Consider the following 20,766-nt stretch of genomic DNA (forward strand, 5'->3'; position numbering starts at 1 on the left):
TATTTGGTTTTTATCCCTAGTTTCTGAGGTAGTTCTAGTGATGTAGGTGAAAGAAAAGTTCTCATTATTCTTTTTTTTTTTTTTTTTTTTTTTTTTTAGTTCTCATTATTCTTAACAAACCCCTTTCAATCGCACCTGACTTTATGTTAATGAGGTGACTTTTGGAAAGCCCCTAAAATAGGAGGTGGGTGGTTACCAGAGGAAGGAAGCATGTGATTAGGATGTTGGAACTTTCAGCTTTACCCCTCAATCTTTGGCGGGGGAGAGGGTACTAGAGATTCAGTTCAGTCACCAATGGCCAAAGATTTAATCAATCATGTTTATACAATGAAACCTCTATAAAAATTCCTAACTGAAGGGATTCCAAAAGCTTCTGGACTAGTGAACATATCCTCCTGCTGGGACGTGGCCTGCCTGGTGAGGTCCTGGAAGCTCTTCACGTTTCCCTATATCTGCCCTATGCATCTATTCCAATTGGTTACTTCTGAATTGTATCCTTTTATAATAAACTTGTAATCTGGTAAGTAAACTGTTTTCTTGAGTTGTGTTAGCTCTTCTAGCAAATTACGAAGCCCTAGGAGTTTCCGATTTATAACTGGTTGGCCAGAAGTATGTGACAACCTGTGACTTGCCATTGATCTCTGCAATTGGGGGGATGGGCAGTCTTGTGGAATCGAGCCCTTAACCTTCAGAGTCTGCACTAACTCTGGACAGTTAGTGTCAGAATTTAATCAAATTGTAGGACATCCATTTGGTGTTCACCAATAATTAGAGAATTGCTTGCTGTGGAAAATCTACACATTTGGTGTCAGAAATATTCTGTGGATAGAATAATAGAAAATATTACTTATCCTTTACAGAGTGACCATTTTTTAACATGTAAATAAAATTATACCATCTACTTATTAAAAATGTTTCAATGCATCTCCTTTTCACTTAGAAGGAAAGTGAAATTCCTTATCACAATCTATGGGGTTACACAAGATCCATCTCTTCCACCTATCTCCCCAGACTGTACTCATCACTCACTGTATTCCAGCCACAATGTCCTTCTTTATGGTCTTCAAACAAGCTAAGCTGTGCCCATCTCAAGGCCTTTGTAGTTGATATTCTATTTTTAAATTTGTTTTATTTATTTTTAAGATTTTATTTATTTATTCATGAGAGACAGAGAGAGAGAGAGAGAGGCAGAGACATAGGCAGAGGGAGAAGCAGGCTCCATGCAGGAAGCCCGATGTGGGACTCGATCCTGGGACTCCAGGATCATGCCCTGAGCCAAAGGCAGGTGCCAAACCGCTGAGCCACCCAGGCATCCCTGTACTTGATATTCTATCTACAATGTGCCTCTACCACATCTTAAATATGGCAAGTTTCTTCCCATCATTCAAGCTGAACCTAAAAGATATTCTCAGGGAGGAGATGTGTGTTTTCACCACTTCACTCACTAACATATTAGCATGTCATCCTTATCACTCTTTGAAATTATTTACATATTGACTGTTTATTGTTTATCTGTCTACCACTAGTAATGCAAACCCCAGAAGAGAACTGACCGTCTTTTGAACTTAGAACAGGTGTCTAAGTGTCTGAGACATACTAAACATCTAAAATTATTTGTTGAATGGATAAATGAGACAGATTATCTGCAAAGATGACTGTCAATAATTTCCCATTTGTATATATTCATGTCCCTCCTTCTACCAAGAAGTAGAACCAATTTTTAATCTCTTTTGATCTGAACTGGCCTTATGATTTACTTTGAACCAATAGTATTTAGTGGATATGATATTGTGCCAGTTCTGGGCCTAACCCTTCATAGGCCTTATGGCTTCCAATCTTAGTGTCTTTTGGTCCTGAGATACTGTGTATGAATAATTAGTTAAAGAGAGAAGCCTATAGGACATAAGACCCCAAAGAGAAAGAGACAGGCTCAACCCATCATCAGCCATTTCAGCTGGCCTAGCTTAGGCACCTCCCAAGAGGTAACTCTCTTGGATACATTAGATTATGGCAACTGATAGCAAGTCTTTGCCAAGCACTGTTCAAATGCAGAATCTGAAAGGGTTACTGTTGGTTTGGACTGGTTTACTATGCAGCAAGAGATACCGGAAGCAGTCACTGGAAGCAGAAATTGGGTGCTGCCACAAGAAAGCTCTAATGTATGGTGCTGGCTTTGTCCAGGCAGTGTCTGGACAGTCAGGAGGAGACTATCAGAACTGGAAAAACAATGAGAAAATTGCTATGAAAGCTTGAGAATGGTAAAATCTGATTAAGTAGTGGTTGGAAAAATTTGCAAGATTATAGGCTGCCGTAACTCAGAATATAAAAATGTTCCTGATGAAGCTAATTAGAAGCTGTTCAACTCTGAAGAAGAATTTAGAGAAACTATAGTGCTCCCAGGACATGTCTCCAGTTGGTGAAATCTTCTAAAAGTAAGAAATGGCCCTGGAGCAAACATAAAATCCAGGGTGCTGCCAGTCAAAAATGACCTGAAGGTAAAGACCAAATGATGGTGTGATTTAAGATTCCTCATTAAAACCTCTGAAAGACTTAAGGCAGCACCTTACAGATTCTCTCAGCAATACAAAAGGATTTAGAACGAATTTTAAGGTTGTTCCATAAAATCCTCATAGACCCCATATGGTAGGACCTAATATAAAGGGATTTATGGGTGTGATTTTGTTTCAGCAGGAGGATTATAATTTGACACTTCCAAGGTTTTTAAAGGAACTATGGCAACTTGGAATAAAAGGTACAATACCAGTTCAAAATGAAAAGAGTATTTAAGACCCCAACTTTCTATGAGCAGGAAGCAGACTGAGAAACTACTCAATTAGAAAAATGAGCCATTTCTTGTTGGGGGCAGGGAAGAAGTCTCACGGAGCAAAACAAGAGTCTAGAGAGTAGATCAAAGAGCAGAGAAGTACCAAAGGTTAGAGAACCAAGCCCTAACCTAGGTGTATTACCCAGCCACCTGCCCCCGCCCAGAGGAGGGGTCCTGACAACACATATAGCAGGAGTTCAGATCTATGGATGAGAATCTGTTCACAGTCTTCACAGAGTAACAGGTATTACGTCTTCTATCAAAAATGAGAAAACTAGTCAAAACAACTTTTTTAAAGCTATTGGACAATAGTGCAAAAATGTGACCCTTAAGAGTATGGAATCAAATGAGGTAAATCTTATGCTTTCTCCAGCCTTTGTGAATTGTCACTCACCAGAGTCTGGGACAGGGATCGGAACTCTAAAGAGAGAAGAGCAGTCTCCCCAAGGTAAAGAGACAGAGATTACAGTTTGGAAAGGTTGAAGCAGTTGTCATTTGTGATACAGACTACTAGAGAGGAGGGAGCTTTGCATAAAAGGACTTCTTGAAATCTACACATATGTCTTCTTAAGTCTTCATCTAAATACCAAGATGAGCCTGCAGAGGGAAACATCCTATGGGGCTAAACGCAGAACAGCTACCAGGGAAAGAACAACTATCAGGTTTAACAGAGTATATGAGAAACATGTTTAAAAGAGAGAAAATCGATGACACCAAAACTGGTTCTAAGGCTTAATGAAATTGATAACACATAAATAGACTAAGAAAAAAACGATGAAACATTCCCTAATATCAGAAGAGAAGGAGAGGACTTTCCTAAAAAGTCTACAGATATTACAAAAAAAGAATATTATAAACAACTTCATGATATTAAATTTGAAAAGTTACATGGAACGGGAAAATGTCATGAAAGAGACAAATTATCAAAACCGGCACAAGAAGCATTAGAAAAGCCATCTCCGAAAACTTCCCCATAAAGATAACTTTAGGGTTAAATGACATCACTGGTAAATTTTATCAAAGATTTATGGAGGAAATAGTACAAAATACACATACTCTTTCAGAAAACAAGGATAGACGGGACACTTGCTAACTAATAGGGGGGCCAGAATTTCTCTGATAACAAAACTAGTTGAAGATAGTATAAGAAATCCACAGGTCAGTACCCTTGATGAATGTAGGTCCCCAAATCCTTAAAAAGTTACCTGCAAGTCAAATACAGCAATATATAAAAAGTGTAATGCACCACAAGTCAATGTGGCTTATCCTAGCAAGGTAAAGTTGGTTTAATATTTGAAAATAGATTAATGTAATTCAGGACATTAACATCACAAAAGGGAAGAATCAGATAATTTCTGTAATAAGTGCAGAAAGAAATGGATTTTATAAAATTTGAATCTCCTTATTAAGAATGTTTGAATCTCTTTATTAAGAATGTTGGCAAACTAGAAATAAAAGGACATTTCCTTATCTCATAAAGGTCATCTACAATAAACCTATAGCTACCTATTAAACCTATAGCTACCATTACACATCATAGTGAAAGACTGAAAAGCTCCCTCTACATACAAGAAAAGTATGTCCACTCACTACTATGATTCTATGGTTACCAAGTTCTTAGCAAGTACAAACAGGTGAAGGAAGGAAGGAAGGAAGGAAGGAAGGAAGGGAAGTACGTCGGAAGGAAGGCAAGGAAGTAAAGTAAGTAAGTAAGGAGGAAGGCATGAAGGACGGCCTTAATGAATGACTTAAGGCATTAATAATCAATGAAGATCACGTAATAGAAATACATACACTCAATATCACGACAACTACCGCCTTAATCCCCATCCATCACATCCCCTACCTAACGCACTAAAAGAAAGACGGGAAGGAAATGCAAGGCCTACATATTGAAAAGGAAGAGATCAAACTCTCGCTAGGTAAAGTCAACAAGATATGTACAAAGAAAATTCTAAGGGATCTACATAAGTCCTGCTAGCACCAATAAATGAACTTGTCAAGTTGGTAGGACAAAAGATCTATATACTAAAAAATCAATTGTGGGCTCCTGGGTGGCTCAGGAGGTTAAGCATCTACCAGGTCATGATCCCAGGGTCCTGGGATTGAGCCCTGCATTGGGCTCCCTGCTCTGTGGTGAGTCTGCTTCTCCCTCTGCCTCTGTCACTACCCCTCTTCCCCCGCTTGTGTTCTCTCTCTTTCAAATAAATAAATAAAATCTTTTAAAAAATCAATTGCATTTGGATAATCCAGCAGTGAGCAATAGGAAAATTAAATATTAAAAATAATACTATTTACAGGAACATCTATAAATATTAAAGATATTATTTATATGGAGCAAGATCTTAACATTGAAAAACACAAAACCTGATGGAAATGTAGAACGTTCTAATGAAATGGAGAGATGGGCTATGTTCATGAATTAGATTTCATATTTTTGAGATGTCAAAATTTTCTGGATTCAGTGAAATTTCAATCAAAATCCTAACAGACATTTTTGTACAACTTAAGCATATGCTAGATTTCTTCTTTTTTTTTTAATGGAGATGTAAATGACCTAGAATTGGCAAAACAATCTTAAGAACAAAGAGGATTTACTCCACTTGATTTCCAGACTTTAAACCTATAGTGATTTTCTCTAAAAATAGCCTCCTGCAAATCTTCTTTCTCTTTATGCGCTTACCCCTTTTTCCATCAAGTGGCAGAGTTTATTTCCCTTCTCCTCAAATGTAGGCTGGCCTGTCTTGTGACCTGCTTTGACCAATAGACTGCACCAGAATCACACTATAGTCTGGACCTGGCCCTCGTGAGGCTTACAAGCTGTCATTTTCATTTTCTTGGAACCCTGGGGTATCATGTCACCAAGTCTGAGTAATCTGCTAGAGATAAAGGCCATATGAAGAGTCGCTCTATTGGATGTGATATTTACAGAGAAAAAAAGAGAAAAGAGGGCATGAGGGAGGAGGAAGGAGGAGGAAGGAAGTGAGGGAAGGTGAGGGAGGGATGAGGAGGACAGGAGGAGGAGAGAGAGAGAGAAAGAAAGGCCCAAGCAGCCCCCAGCCATGTTAGCCATCTCAGACAAGGCTCTGGACATCTGAGTAAAAGCATCCTGGATCCTTCAGACCTAACTGATCTGGGTGAATCCACATCATGGGCAGGAGAAAGGGGTGCATCCTGGCCAACTCCTCCCCAAAGTGCAGAACCACAAGCAATACCGGTTGTTATGACTTATGTCACAAAGTTTTGGGGTGGCATATTACACAAGTGTAGAAACCCTGAAACACTGAATGACTGGGCAAATGTATGACACTCTTTTCCTCGCAGGGTGCTAGCGGCGTTACTGTATTAATAGTGCTAACGCTGAAATACTCTCCGCAACTCTCTTCTATAGGTTTTCTAGTTGACAGGTAGCTTCTGTAATTACTCTTTAGAAATTAAAAGATAAGAAAATCTTTCCAGAGCATAAAATCACCAGGTAATTAAAAGATCTTTCAGAATAAATTTATGATTTTAAAAGTAATGGAATCACAATATGAAAAAAAGAAAGAAAAAATCATTCATCATTCATTATTCATTATCCCACGAAATCCGTGCTTATCTTTTGTTACCTTTCCTTCAGTCTGTGTGTGCATTAAAGTATTTCATACAAAAATAAATACTTCTTTATAAGTGGGATCATATTTTATATAAAGATTGCACAGTATTTTATTGTCAGCTAAGTTATTAAGAGCATGATTTGGAGATAATTGCTTACAGGGCATCTTTTCTTATAGGTATCCTAAAACTTATAAAATATCCTTCCATTCTTCACATCAGTGAGAATCTTGTTATAATAACCAAACTGTAAATACCTATAGCAAAATAATTTTTAATAAATATATTTTTCTATAATGTCATCTGCATATATATTAGGTCATATATAATATAAGAAAAGGCCATTGAAACTTATTAATGTCACATGAAGTTCATTGTAGAAGATATTGTTTATCTCATTTTATGATATTTTATTATGAGTATCTCCCTGACAAATTTCATTCAATTTTGGAGCCAAAAAATTGCATTTCGTCTAGATAAACCATGTGTATATCCTGTGAATAGGTCTGAATTTTAACTACTTGTTTAGGTTTTCTTCAAAGTATAAAATAAGACATGGGGCTCCCCTGCCAAAGTATATCTGTATTCTTGAAATTTGCTTTCCAACTCTGGTTTTGAATTCATGTTTTTGTCTTCACATTTAATTTTTATCTTTCAGAGATAATTTAGGAATGCCTATAAACTGTTATACTTTCTGTTAACAGGTAGGATGTTAATCAATCAATTGCTCCTGTCTTATTTTTCCATTTATTATTTCTACTTATGACTGTATAATTAGCATATTTCCAAAAGTTTAATAATTGTATAACATTTTACTATATTAATGCACTATTATTTAATTAACATATTCTCCTGCTGGAGATAATAGATTGGTGTTATTTTTATTATTATTAAAATTATAATAAGCAACTTTGCACTTAAATTTTTTTCTACAGATCTGATTTTTTTCTAGGACTAGAATTTCCTGCTAAAACGTTTTTAAAATATATTACCAAATTTCTTTAGAAAGACTAAAATAATTTGCACTCTCACCATCAAGGTACCTAGCCTATATACCTTCTAGCACTGCGTATTACCATTATTCAAGATCTTGTTGATGTAACTAGTAGAAGGACATTAAATAATATAATATGCATTTCTTGGATTATTAGAAGTAGCCCATATTCCCAAAGGTGCTTCCTTTGTCTTATACTATGTATTCAAGTATCTACTTGTCTATCTGTTCCATAGATCTGTGTCTATCTATCTGTGTACTAATAATTCTATGCTTCCAAAGCAAAATGATACTTAGTATATAATTTTCAATTTTCAAGTAGTAAGAGTATTCTTAACCACAACGCTCAATACTGAGAATCTCTCCTGAGGAAATAAACTAAAAGTAGAAAATATTTATGTAAATGGATACCCTCTACAACATTATTTATAGTAGTGATAAAAATGATAACATAAATGTCCAAATTGTTGAAATGGTTATGAACAATATACTTGTAGAGTGTAATATTAGATATGAAAAATTATGCTTACAGAGGGTGCCAACCATCAAGTATTCAGCTAAAATATATTGTAATATTGGGGATATTTCAAATAGTAACATGAAAAATATCACTATGCTAAATTGATAATATCAGGATAAAAAAATTATTATTTTCTACTAAGTTAAAAAGAGTGAAGAGAAGGAGGTAATTTACAAAACATTACCATAAGTGTTTTACTCTTAATTAGCAGAGTTATGGATGCTTTATATGTTCTTCTGAAACTTCCATTATTTCCTGAATTCTATTATGCTATACTTCTCCTTGATTCTTTGTAAATCAATTCTAGATTAAGGTGAAGCTACATATTTAAAAATATAGTGCCTTTATAATTATTATTAAAAACAGTTACTTTAATTACATTGCCAATATCCCAATCTCTGCTTATTAATATTTGTAATATCTCTTAGCTGAAAGAATTAAAAAAAAACTGTGAACAAGAAAAGACTTTTCTGACGCAAAAGTTTAATATAGTGTTAATTTAGGACCAATGGAAAAGAATAAATAATATTTTAAGGGGGACAAAAGTATGGAGAAGAAAGATACCTAAAGTGCTAATTTTTAAAAAGATTTATTTATGTATTCATGAGACACACAGAGAGAGAGGCAGAGACATAGGCAGAGGGAGAAGCAGGCTCCTCGCCAGGGAGCCTGATGAGGGACTCCATCTCCTTGATCCCCTGAGCCAAAGGCAGATGCTCAACCACTCAACTGCTGAGCCACCCAGGCGTCCCTAAAGTGTTAATTTTTTGACTCTATAAATTAATAAAAACAAACCATCTTTGTATGGCTTATATGATCCATATTCTAAACCATTATAACATCAGTTAAGGTTATATCATCTTAGTTCATTGCCTTCTTTCCGTTTAGTTTGGATTTCTCAGTGAAGGATGATTAGTAAACTCTTGAAATCTACCTGTCAAATGATGGCTTCTCTCCACAGTCAAAGGCATCCTGGAGCTCCTTCACTAGGTTAGCCTGGCCTGGCAGTCGGAAGAGACCCTCTTCTTTTAGCCCCCTTTGTCGGATAAAGTCCACACACTGCTCCACCAACATTGGAGCCAGACGGTTCCCATATCTCTTCTCATAACGGACAGTGTCTTCCAGTTTCTGTCCAAAAATGCCTGGAGAAATAAAGGATCACAATGAATTTGAGGAATTTATATCACCTCACTTTGTTACTTTTTAAAAAACTCAATATAAAGGAAAAACAAAGATTGAAATGCTGGCAAGTATTTAAGAACTTGTACTTCACATTTTTACAGAATCAAATCCATTGTACACAATTCTTCAAATGAAAAGACTTTGCCTTATACTGCCCTTTCCCCCTATAGTCCATATTCAGCCCCCAAACCAAACAGTAATATGAAGTTGGAGATATCCACTTCGATATAAGAAACACTGCAATAAATAAAATTTTATTTTTGAGTTTTCTTTTTCTTTATTTTTGAGTTTTCTTTTTCTTTCTTTCTTTTTTCTTTTTCTTTCTTTTGGGAAAGGAATTGTATTGAGAAGCAGAATATCTGCAGAGAATGGTCAAACTCTACTTTTTGTTACAGCTGTAACTTTAAGTCCAATTTTCATTCAGTATAAATATTGTCCATTTATTTCTTTGTTCACCTTTTGTTTTCAAACAAGTGATGATGCCTTGATTATTTTGTTAATTTTTTATTTTCATTCCAGTGTAGTTAACATACAGTGTAATATTAGTTTCAGGTGTGCAATACAGTGATTCAACACTTCCAGTAACATCCAGTGCTCATCACATGTGCCCTCCTTGCCCTCCTTAATTGCCATCACCTATTTCCCCATTCCCCCACCCACCTTTCCTCTGGTAGCCATCAACTTGTTCTCTATAGTTAAGGGTCTGTTTCTTGGTTCTCTCTCTCTCTCTTTTTTCCCCTTTGTTCATTTGTTTTTGCTGATTTCTTCATTGAGTTATTTTCTTATTATTGAGTTTTGAGAGTTCTTTATAAATTCTAGGATCAGATATGATTTGCAAATACCACAAGTATTTGGTTTGTTTTACCATTTTCTTAATGTCTTGCAAAGAAAAGTTCTAAATTTTGATAAAGATCCATTTATCATATTTTTTTCATGAATTATGCTTTCAGTGTCATATCTAAGAAATCAATCTAAAAATTTTGCCTAATCCAAGGCCATGGACTTTTACCTACATTTCTTTAAAAAATTTATTCATAAAAAATTTATTCATTTAAGTTTGACATTTAGATCTACAATCCATTTTAAGATAGTTTTTTAATTACTTTTTTTAAACTAATTATTTTTTGTATATTTTTTCATTGGAATTCGATTTGCCAACATATAGCATAACACCCAGTGCTCATCTTGCCAAGTGCCCCACTCAGTGCCTGTCACCCAGTCACCCCATCCCCCTGCCCACCTCCCCTTCCACTAACCTTAGTTCATTTCCCAGTTAGGAGTCTCTCATGTTCTGTCACCCTCCCTGATATTTCCCACTCATTTTCTCTCCTTTCCCCTTTATTCCCTTTCACTATTTTTTATATTCCCCAGATGAATGAGACCATATAATGTTTGTCGTTCTCTGATTGACCTACTTCATTCAGCATAATACCCTCCATTTCCATCCACATCGAAGCAAATGGTGGGCATTTGTCGTTTCTAATGGCTGAGAAATATTCCATTGTATATATAGACCACATCTTCTTTCATCTTTTGATGGACACCGAGGCTCCTTCCACAGCTTGACTATTGTGACACTGCTGCTATAAACATTGAGGTGCAGGTGTCCTGCTGTTTCACTGCATCTGTATCTTTGGCTAAATATCCAGTAGTGCAATTGCTGGGTCATAGGGCAGTTCTATTTTTAACTCTTTTGAGGAACCTCCACACAGTTTTCCAGAGTGGCTGTACCAGTTCACATTCCCACCAACAGTGCAAGAGGGTTTCCCTTTCTCCACATCCTCTCCAATATTTGTGGTTTCCTGTCTTGTTAATTTTCCCCATTCTCACTGGTGTGGGGTGGTATCTCATTGTGGTTTTGATTTGTATTTTCCTAATTGATGCCATGATTATAATCAAGGTGATAAAACCAGGTAAAAATGCCCAGAATTTTCATCAGAAATATTTCAGACAGAAATATTTCACCTTTTAAATTCCTAAACTACTGGGACACCTGGGTGGCTCAGAGGTTGAGCATCTGCCTTCAGCTCAGGGAGTGATCCCAGAGTCCCCGGATCGAGTCCCACATTAGGGTCCCTGCATGGAGCCTGCTTCTCCCTCTGCCTGTGTCTCTGCTATTCTCTCTCTGCGTCTGTCATGAATCAATAAATAAAATCTTTAAAAAAAAAAAAAAAAAAACCTTAAACTACTAATTTATTTGAAAGGGAAAAATCTGAATTATGAAGCAGTGCATACCAAAACTGAGGAGGTGGAATCATGATGGTTTGCCCTGACAGACAGGAGGACATATTTTACCACATGTTGTCTAGAACTGACAGCATATGATACTAATAAAAAGCAGGCCAATTTTGATCAGTTTTATTAGATTTTAAAATAACCACAAAGGGTAAATTTTTTCCTGTATGCATTTGGGTCTAAACATCCCTACTATTCACCCTTGAGGACCCACTGATTAAGAAACAACTCCTCTAGGCTGTTTGTAGTGGGTGTGACAGCTTCAAGGTTAAATTGTGCAGTTGGAGCACTCGTCATGCAGGCCCTGAGGGCCTGCAGTCACAGTGGAGTCACTGCTGTGCTCTCCGTAGCATCTGGAGCTGATGTTCTACTGATGATGAAGAGATGCCTGGGCTGGAAATGGAGTCCATGGTGGCTGCATGTAAGGGACTGGACCCTTTCAATATGCCAGCCCCAAAGGCAGCTTCAGGTAACAAGGAGGGCCCTAATTTTGTCTCGCCTATCACTAACAAGCAAATAGTGGGGTGTATCTATGAAGAGGACAAGAGTGCTATCATCTGGTTCTGGTTGCACAAACATGAGACCCAGCAGTGCCCTAACTGTGGAGTTCATTAAAAGCCAGTGCCCACCAGTTGGCCCACTGAGCCTTTACACTAACTTACTCAAAATGTGCTGTAAAGTGTCTTCTTTCCAATAAAGAGTAGCCATTGTACTGGCTTCTTCTATCAAGAAAAGAAGAAAGAAAGAAAGAAAGAAAGAAAGAAAGAAAGAAAGAAAGAAAGAAAGAAAGAAAGAAAGAAAGAAAGAAAGAAAGAAAGAAAGAAAGAAAGAAAGAAAGAAAGAAAGCAAAGAAAAAGAAAAAAAAGAAAGAACACAAAAAAATAAAGACTCCCCAAGTCGCCTCCCTACTCCTCCCTCTCCCTCCCTTTCCCTCCCCAAAGAAAGAGAGAGAGAGAGAGAGAAAGCAAGCAAGCCTCTAAAATATATTAATCAGGTGGTAGCTTGGCAAAAATGATCAACCTATGAGAAAAAAAGGTGGGGAAAGCCAAAGCAAATGTCACTCCAATGTACCCAGATGGGATGAGTATCACTAAATGGTTTTAACGGTATAATGGTTTCATAAAAGGGGATGAAAAATTAGTGTTGCATGTCAAAATTATGTGATACTCCAGAATACTTGGGGAATTATTTCAAAAACATTAGGTTAAGAACTTGACAATAAAAACACATGTTTTATCTCCCTATCTGTAAAATAATTTATGCATGGACTCAGCAATGCAAAACCATCACATTCTAAGCAATAAATATTACTACCAAAGAGAAAATTTTTAGCCTGGTAGAGACAATAAAACAACAACAAACCAAACTATTCAACACCTGATATCAAATCTGACATTAATGGAATTCATATATTTGTTTTGGGAAAAAATATTGAGTGAACTAATATTAATATTCAAATATATAGAAAGCAGAATTAGAAAATGGCATCTTCTAAGGGCAGAAAAATTAATTAATTTAAATTAATGTAGGTAACAGGCTACATTAGGCTTTGGAAGAAGCAGTTTCTCAATGGCATGTCAAACATTGCTGGAAAACTCAACAGACATTCATACCCTTGTTTTCTCTTGTCATTTCCATTTTAAGGACTGGAAAATGGTTTATCTGCATTTCTTTCATTTAGAACTCAGGACTTTATGACGTGGGCACCACTATTTTGCCAAGGAGACTGAAGCATAGAAAGGTTAAGTGACTTGCTGAATGTCACATAGCTAGTGAATGTTGGAGTCAAGATTTGTTGAAGGCTGTTGGATTTCAGAGCCACTCTGTATCTATTACACAATACTGTGTACTGCACACATGTCTGAAAAATGAGTTACTGAGGGAGAAACTTGCTGCCTGCTAGCTTTCTGACCTAATTTCTGCCATCATGCTAGGAGGAGTGATTTCTTCCGAGAAAATGCAAATTTGGAGGAAGGTCAGAAAAGAAAATAGAGAAGGAGAAAACTCTGAATATCTTGTGCCTCCTGTCCAAGGAAATAATTTCCTTTATGTAAAGAGCTATGCTTATTTAGCAATATAATATATAAAAGAGTTAAAGCACATAGACAAAAGATACACATGCTTAGATATTCTTATGGAAAATTAATAGTTTTCTGCTCTAAGTCTGGTCTTCCAAAGATTAGTGATTTTAATAAATGTATACTTTCCATTTTGTGGCATTGGAATAGAATGTCCCAAACATCTCTTACAATGGTAGATGTGAATTAATGTCCTATATGATCATGTTTTTTTGCATGTGAAAAGTTAGGGGAAAAATTTTTTTACGCTGTTTTGTTTAGAATTTTGGTTGAGGAAGCAGTGAAACTTCAAATTTTAAGATTAACAAGAAAGAGCAAAGGTCATGAGCCTATTCTGGACTAGCAGCATGGGGAAAAGGACACATTGATTAGTAGATTATTAACAAGAACATACTCTGTGATGTGAGTCATGTAAACAGTTCTAGCTATGTTCATTTAAATTCCCAGGGAGGTTTCACACTCCCTGACAAAACCATCCCTGGAATTTCTGGGTGACAAATGTACATCATGTGTACTTCCCATGGAACTACACAAATGTACATCATGTGTACTTCACCTTAAGTACAAATGTACATGGAAGTACACTGATGATGTCATAAAGCATCACCAAGGAGGTAACTTTTCACTGGATTGAGAAAGTAAATTACACAGGTGATTTTATTATACTTGTGGGAGGCTGTTCCAACGAAAGAGAGAGAGAGAGAGAGAGAGATCTAAATCTCCTTCAGGATTTGTGAGGTTCCTCCTTGATGTGTGATTTATACACTCAATAGCTAGAGGCAGACTGTGAAGTTAACTGAGTATGATCAGATAACTATTCATATTCCATTCATCTTAAATATGAATAAACAAACACAAAACCAAACTGTTTTGGACTTCCTGTTCCTTGCAATTTATTCTTTTTGCTCCTTGGTTCCTGGTTAAGTATGACTCTGGCTCCATTTCATTACTTTCTATCCTTTTGCCAACCTATTGCAATTTGGACTCTGCTACCGTCATTCTACTAAAAGAACTTTTTCTATAATCATTAACAACTTCCTACTTGACAAATCATTGAAAGCCAAATCTATTTTTTGTATTACTTCATGCCTCATTTCCCTTTAAAACTGTCAATGTCCCTCTTCTTGACACTTCTCATGTGTTACATAGTTCTAGCCTTCCAGTATACTCTTATCGATCTCCTTCTTGACTGTGCTACTTACTTACTACACCCTTCTCATGAATTTGTTCGTTCTTAGGGTTCTGTCCTCAGCCCTATTTTTATGTTACTTAACACAATTTCTTTGCTTGACTACATTTAATCTCATTGTCTATCAAGTATTCTAAGATCTGTATCTTAATTTGGGCCACTCTTATGATCCTTGGTATTAGATTTCTAAGTACCCAATAGACCCCTCAACATGAATAGCTCAAAAACATCCTCAAACTCAGAATTTCTAAAACTAAATAATCTTGTCTTTAAAATCTGTTCTACTTCCTGTAATCCTGGTTTTGGTTATCAGTTCCCTATTATCCCCCTAAACACTGAAGTGCCATCTGAGAGTCAACCTAGATTCTTCCTTCCATCATGACCTTCATTTAGTGACCACATTGGTTCCTTTCAAACTCACTGTCACTATATTAGGCTAGATCCTCAATATTTCTTAAGTGATTTTTTGAAGAGCAGAGTATTTATTTCTAGCAAGTGCTGCCATAGTGATCTTCATAATATTTAAATTGGATCATGACATTCCTTTGCTTTATTTCTTCCAGTTGTGCCCACTGGCCAACTCTTTTTCATGGAATACAGAGTCTCCACAATCTGATCTCTGCCTCTTTATCTGCCATTCAATTGACAAATATTTAGGTGGCACCCACTGTGTGCCAGGCACTGTGTCATATCCACCCTCCTTTCTACTGCTTGCTCACAAACAACATGCTCTGTATCCATGCTGGACTATTAATGGCTTCCTAAATGCAATATGATTTATCCTATCTTCAGGCCTCCTTCAAGAAGGTAGGTTTTGCCATCATGGGTCAGCCTAGGGCAACTTACTCTGCAAGATTCAATTCATATCATCTCCTGTGTAAAGTCTTTACTAACATTCTCTCATCACTCCAGACCCAAAGCTTGATATGTTTCTTCTTTGGTTTCTTAGCATTGCTTTGTAATTATTGCCTATCTACCCTGGACTACTCTCTCTCACCAGTCACAAGATGATTGTACTTTTATAATCACTACAGTAAAATCATTATCTTGCATTTGTTATTATTATAAATGATATGGGATAACACCTGTAAAATATGTGTCTATCCAATAAACGTCAGAGAAGGGTAGGAAAATTTCTCAGGGTGCCACAGATATCAAGACTGAGCTGAAACTTGAGCCAAATATGAAGGACTCCACAGCTCATGCTCCACTCTACCACAGTGCCATGGTTGGAATGTCTGTCCCCCCACCTCCACTTCAACAATTCCTATGTTGAAAACCTAATGCCTAGTGATGGTATTAGGAGTTGGGGCCTTTGAGAGGGTGATGAGGTCATGAGGGTGGTGCCCTCCTGAATGGGATTAGTGCTTTGGTTAAAGAGCTCCAGAGAGCTTTCTCGCTCCTTCCTATTCTGTCACTTGAGAATACAACAGGAAATTGACAGTCTGCAACCCAGAGAAGGGCTCTCACCAGAACCCAACCATACCGGCCTGATCTCAGACTTCCAGCCTCCAGAACTATGAGAAATAAATTTCTGTTGTGTATAAGCTACATGGTCAAAGGTATTTTGTTACAGCAGCTTGAATGCACCAAGACAGAGACACAAACTCTCTTCCTTATGTCCCTGGAACTTAATACCCAAGTGGGTAAGTCTCAAATGCTCCATAAACATTTGTGGAATTAATGTGTGCATTGAAATAAAATGCTATGCTTCCTCAGTTGTGGAAATAAGTGAATAACTCCAATGTTAAATACTCATCGATAATCCCCAGGCTGTGACACTGATTTCTATAAACACTTGAAAACAAAAAAGTCTGTGGTATGCTGATGAAAAGCCAGAAGTTATACTGTTATAACTTCTTATAACAGTTAACTGTTATAAGTATAACCAAAAGTTATACTTTTTGGTTATTATTCAGATTTTCTGCTGTCAGTGATTTCTTGGAGTTCCTGTCCTCTTCCTCCTATAGATAACATGCTAAGCCATATAGAGAATCTGCTTTTACTTATCCTTCTGCTTATTGCACTCCTGCTAGCAGAATAAGTCTTGGTATCTCCAGGATTATAATAATTTTTAATTAAAAATGAACATTCACCCATATAAACTCATAGATTCATATAAACTGACAAATCAAATCAAAGACATTCAGCTTAGTACAGAACTAAGAAACAATGACAGCCAAAGTTTACTTCAATCTGTCACCAATGCTTTCTAAGCAACCAAAAAATCTTATATGAGTAAAAATCTTTTAATCCCAGGAGCTCTGAATCTATATAGCCAGTGAATATCTGGTAGAATCTTGATTCTTTTTGTAGTCAGAGTGGAGAAGGAGGGAGAAAAAGAAAGTCTTAGATAAACTGAGAAGTGTAATTATGCCAGCATAGTGGTCTAGTGGCCTAGGCCCCAGACCAGCAGACACTATTGATGTTAGGTACCAAGCCATGCAATTTATATGCATTTTCTTATTTGACACAAGCATTCTTCAAGGACGTCTCCCTTCTACAAACTGATTCAGAGATGATAGGTGATCTGAGATCACACATCTAGAAAGTGGCAGATCTGGGATACAAACACTTGTCTATACAATTCTAAAAATCTTCCTTTTCTACTATGTTATATTAATTCAATTCAGACATTTTTTTCATAGGCATGCTGACCACTCTCTTAGGATAATATAGGAGAAAATGTCTAAATCTGATTTCTATCTAAATGATTAAATTTGATTTTACATAGTTCAGATGAATCCAGATAAGACCATAGTCGGTCTTTTGTTCAAGGGCTCCCCAGTTTTCATATATAATTTGTTGTAGTTCTTACCACAGAGTGACTATGTCTCTTTATCCTCAAGGGAATGTGTGAACTCATAGATTCAAGACAACCTATCTTGTTTGGTTATTCATCTCCAGAATCACCTGGTTATGTGTTCCATAAAATTTTGATATAATAATTTAATGAATCTACTCATTTATAGCACCATTTAAAATTATATGCATTTGGATAGTAGCATTCTATTGAACAAATCTACTTCCATAAATCTGACTACAAAATACACAACATACAATAAAGAAAATGTTGGTTTTATTCAACCATGTCACAACCATCACAAAGGTAACCTATTTTTTTAAAGATTTTATTTACTCATTCATGACATACACACACACACACCCACAGACAGAGGCAGAGAGAGAGGCAGAGGGAGAAGCAGATTCCATGCAAGGAGCCCGATGTGGGACTCGATCCCAGACCCCGGGATCACGCCTTGGGCCGAAGGCAGACACTCAACCACTGAGCCACCCAGGCGTCCCAAAGGTAATCTATTTTAACTCATTATTGCGTATGGACTAGTAGGAAAAGATATATAATGATACTGTACTTCACTGATTTGCAATAAACTTCGAATCCTTGATTCAATAGACCATTCTTCATCCTGGGAAGAAGTAGACAAATCTCTATCTATCTATCTCTATCTATCTATCTTTCACCACAAATGTATATGAAGTACTTTAAGATGGCTATAAAGATAAGGTGGCCAGGAGGCAGCATATAAGAAATATAAGGACTACACAGAAGGTTTGGGTGAACAGAGAAGACCTGATGAGAAATGAGAACCAATAATGCCTGGAAGGAAGCATAAAGTTTGAACAGAGCAGGGAAAGTGTCATAGAATAGTGGAAAAAAAGCAAAGAGGTGGAGTAGCACACATGTTTAGGGAGAAAGAGTGGGACAGTCTGGGGAACTGGGAGTTTATTCTCTAGTGAATAGATGGAACTGGTTAGAAGGCCTTGATAATTACTTGAAACAGTTAGGACTTCCTCTTGAGAGCAATAGGGACTCATAAAAATGTTTGAGCTGTGGGACACTTGAGAATACTATTTCAGAAATACCCATTGGTCAGTGCTTTACAAATGGCCTGTGTGTTGTAGGACTTTGTGAAGAACATTAGGGTGGAAACAAGTGAGGATGGATGCTGTCTTGAAGAGCTTCTTCTGAGGTTAAAATATGTTGTGCATGAAGCAAAAAAAAAAAAAAAAAAAAAAATTGGCATAGGGAGCTAAGGTGATAGAAACTGCAATGGATGCAATGGAGCTGGAAGTCTATAAAGAAAGAAGAATCAAGAGTGTACAGCTACTAACTGGTTACCATGTAGGGGAAAAGCTCTAGAGAATGAATGATGACTTATCTCTAAGAAGAGAGCAATTCAGAAAAACAAAACAAAACAAAACCCCAAAAAACAAAAAAACAGAAAAATTTTCTTCAGTGTGTCCTGTGAGTATAACAACCCGAAATCAGCTAGCTGGCCTATTATGACTGGAAATTAACACTACCATTCAGGAACCTAAATAGTATGCACCTCCAGGTCATCAAAAGGCTGGTTATGCTTCACATATTATATATTAGTCTTATAGAGGTAAAAAAAATTACATATATATAGTTTCAAAATCAACAAGGTAAAAATACATTGTAATCATTCTCTCTCCAAAACATAAATCCAAAGCACTGCCTAAGAAATGTTTCTCAGCTCCTAGATTTTTAAAACTCCTGGGAAAGCATTTTCAGTGATCTGTATTAGCACCCAAACAAAGAAATGGAGCGATGAAAAGGACAGTAAAGGACCAAACGGATCTGGAAGAGAAAGCAACCCTGAGAAGTCATTTAGGGCCTGCTCAGCATGCAGGCTCCATTACCACCAGGCCTCTGGAAACTTTAAGTCAACTCCACACTTCATTCTGAGGGCATTTCTAAAGTGGCAAGTCTCCTCTTCTGTTGGCCTAGCCTTGACAACGGTAAAAAAAAAAGAAAAAAAAATATGTTTTAAATGTGGATCGGGAAAAGCAGATGCGTCAACATTCTTTGCTTCTGGGTGCTTTTCCATGAATCATGCACTCTTCCTTTTGCTTTCATTGAAAATGACTTAAGCCGATGCTCTGCAATAGGCTTGGTTGAGGAAGGCAGAAACGCAGAACCCAGTCCACTTCTTGAACTACTTGAGCACCCGGGAGATTAAACAAGGCACAAAAGAACACTCTCTTCTTAAGGTAGCATGGTAGGGGGGCCCAGGATGGAAAGAAAAGTCCATTCTTTTCAGTGCAGGCCCTTAAATAAAGATGTAAACACTCTGTGAGTCATGCCACAGCGGGCTCCAGCCATTAGGCTGCACACACAGAAGCAGCTTCTCTCCCAGAGCCTCACTGCACAACTGTAGTGTGCAGCCAGGGCAATGAGGCAGCCTGGTGTGCCGCCAGCTCTGGCTGGAGGGCCAGAAAACCTACAACAGCTCCATGCTTCTGCTCCTCCTCTCCTTTATGGTTCTGCCAGAAGCCACAATATGGTTTTGTAAATTAGAAATCCGTTCATCCTTGAGTCCCGTGCTGAACATTCCTCAGATTACGAAGACTGCAAAGGACAGGACAAGAGTTTAAAAATAACCCACAGGAGTGATGATAGGTGGAAGCATTCCTGTGGGTGCCATTTGCCAGCCCATGGGAATTCTCCCTGCAGGCGCTGCCTTCCCACCCTGGTATTTAAGGAGAAAGGGAAGAGGGCACCACAAAGAGCAGTGTTAGGCAGGATTCTTGCAGATATGCTATGCTCCACTATTGGAGAGAAGGTGGAAAAGGTCAAAACCACCTTGCTCTGTGGTTCAAAGATACATTAATTGTCCCCAGAATATCTCATGCTACAAATGAGCACCAAAAGCCTGGAAAAGTAGACCTTCTCTGCCTGTTTGGATAAACTTGATTTAGTTGCTGAGGGCTGGAAGAGCTAGAAAGAGAGAAAGTCCTTTAAGCAATTACTCCATAGCTTTTTTCCAATTTCTATTGTTAGCAATTTCCCTGTCAAAGATGCAGGCTTAACAGTAACCACACATGTATCTCTCACTTAATTACCTTTGTGGATGAGAGAGGAATATAAATGAACACCTGTATTCTTTGCTAATAATATATGATAATGACTACAGGTAGATCTTAACTGCTCAGAGGGAAAGACTCAGAAGGAACAACGTTTAGTCTTAAAAAGTTCCTACTATATTTTACTTTATACATGTGGTTTTTTTTCTTTGTTTTCTTCTTTTTCTTTCTTTCTTTCTTCTTCTTCTTTTTTTTTTTTTTTGGTTAGTAAGTAGAAAGGGTTAATGAATAGATAGCAAT

General features: G+C 37.1%; 1 protein-coding gene across 10 annotated transcripts in view; it reads right to left on the bottom strand.

The window, feature by feature from the left end:
• The window catches only part of ARHGAP24 (Rho GTPase activating protein 24), a 743,240-nt gene that overhangs the window by 47,840 nt on the left and 674,634 nt on the right, over positions 1 to 20,766 (bottom strand). For 9 of the 10 annotated variants that reach the window (XM_038582212.1, XM_038582211.1, XM_038582218.1 and 6 more), the window contains one exon: positions 8,867 to 9,074. In XM_038582212.1, the coding sequence (XP_038438140.1) occupies positions 8,867 to 9,074 (208 nt within the window). Of the gene's footprint in view, positions 1 to 8,866; positions 9,075 to 19,302; positions 19,392 to 20,766 lie in introns of all 10 variants that reach the window. The other variant, XM_038582219.1, reaches the window with a different exon arrangement.

The sequence above is a fragment of the Canis lupus genome, chromosome 32 (assembly GCF_011100685.1).
Source record: "Canis lupus familiaris isolate Mischka breed German Shepherd chromosome 32, alternate assembly UU_Cfam_GSD_1.0, whole genome shotgun sequence".
Lineage (NCBI taxonomy): Eukaryota > Metazoa > Chordata > Mammalia > Carnivora > Canidae > Canis > Canis lupus.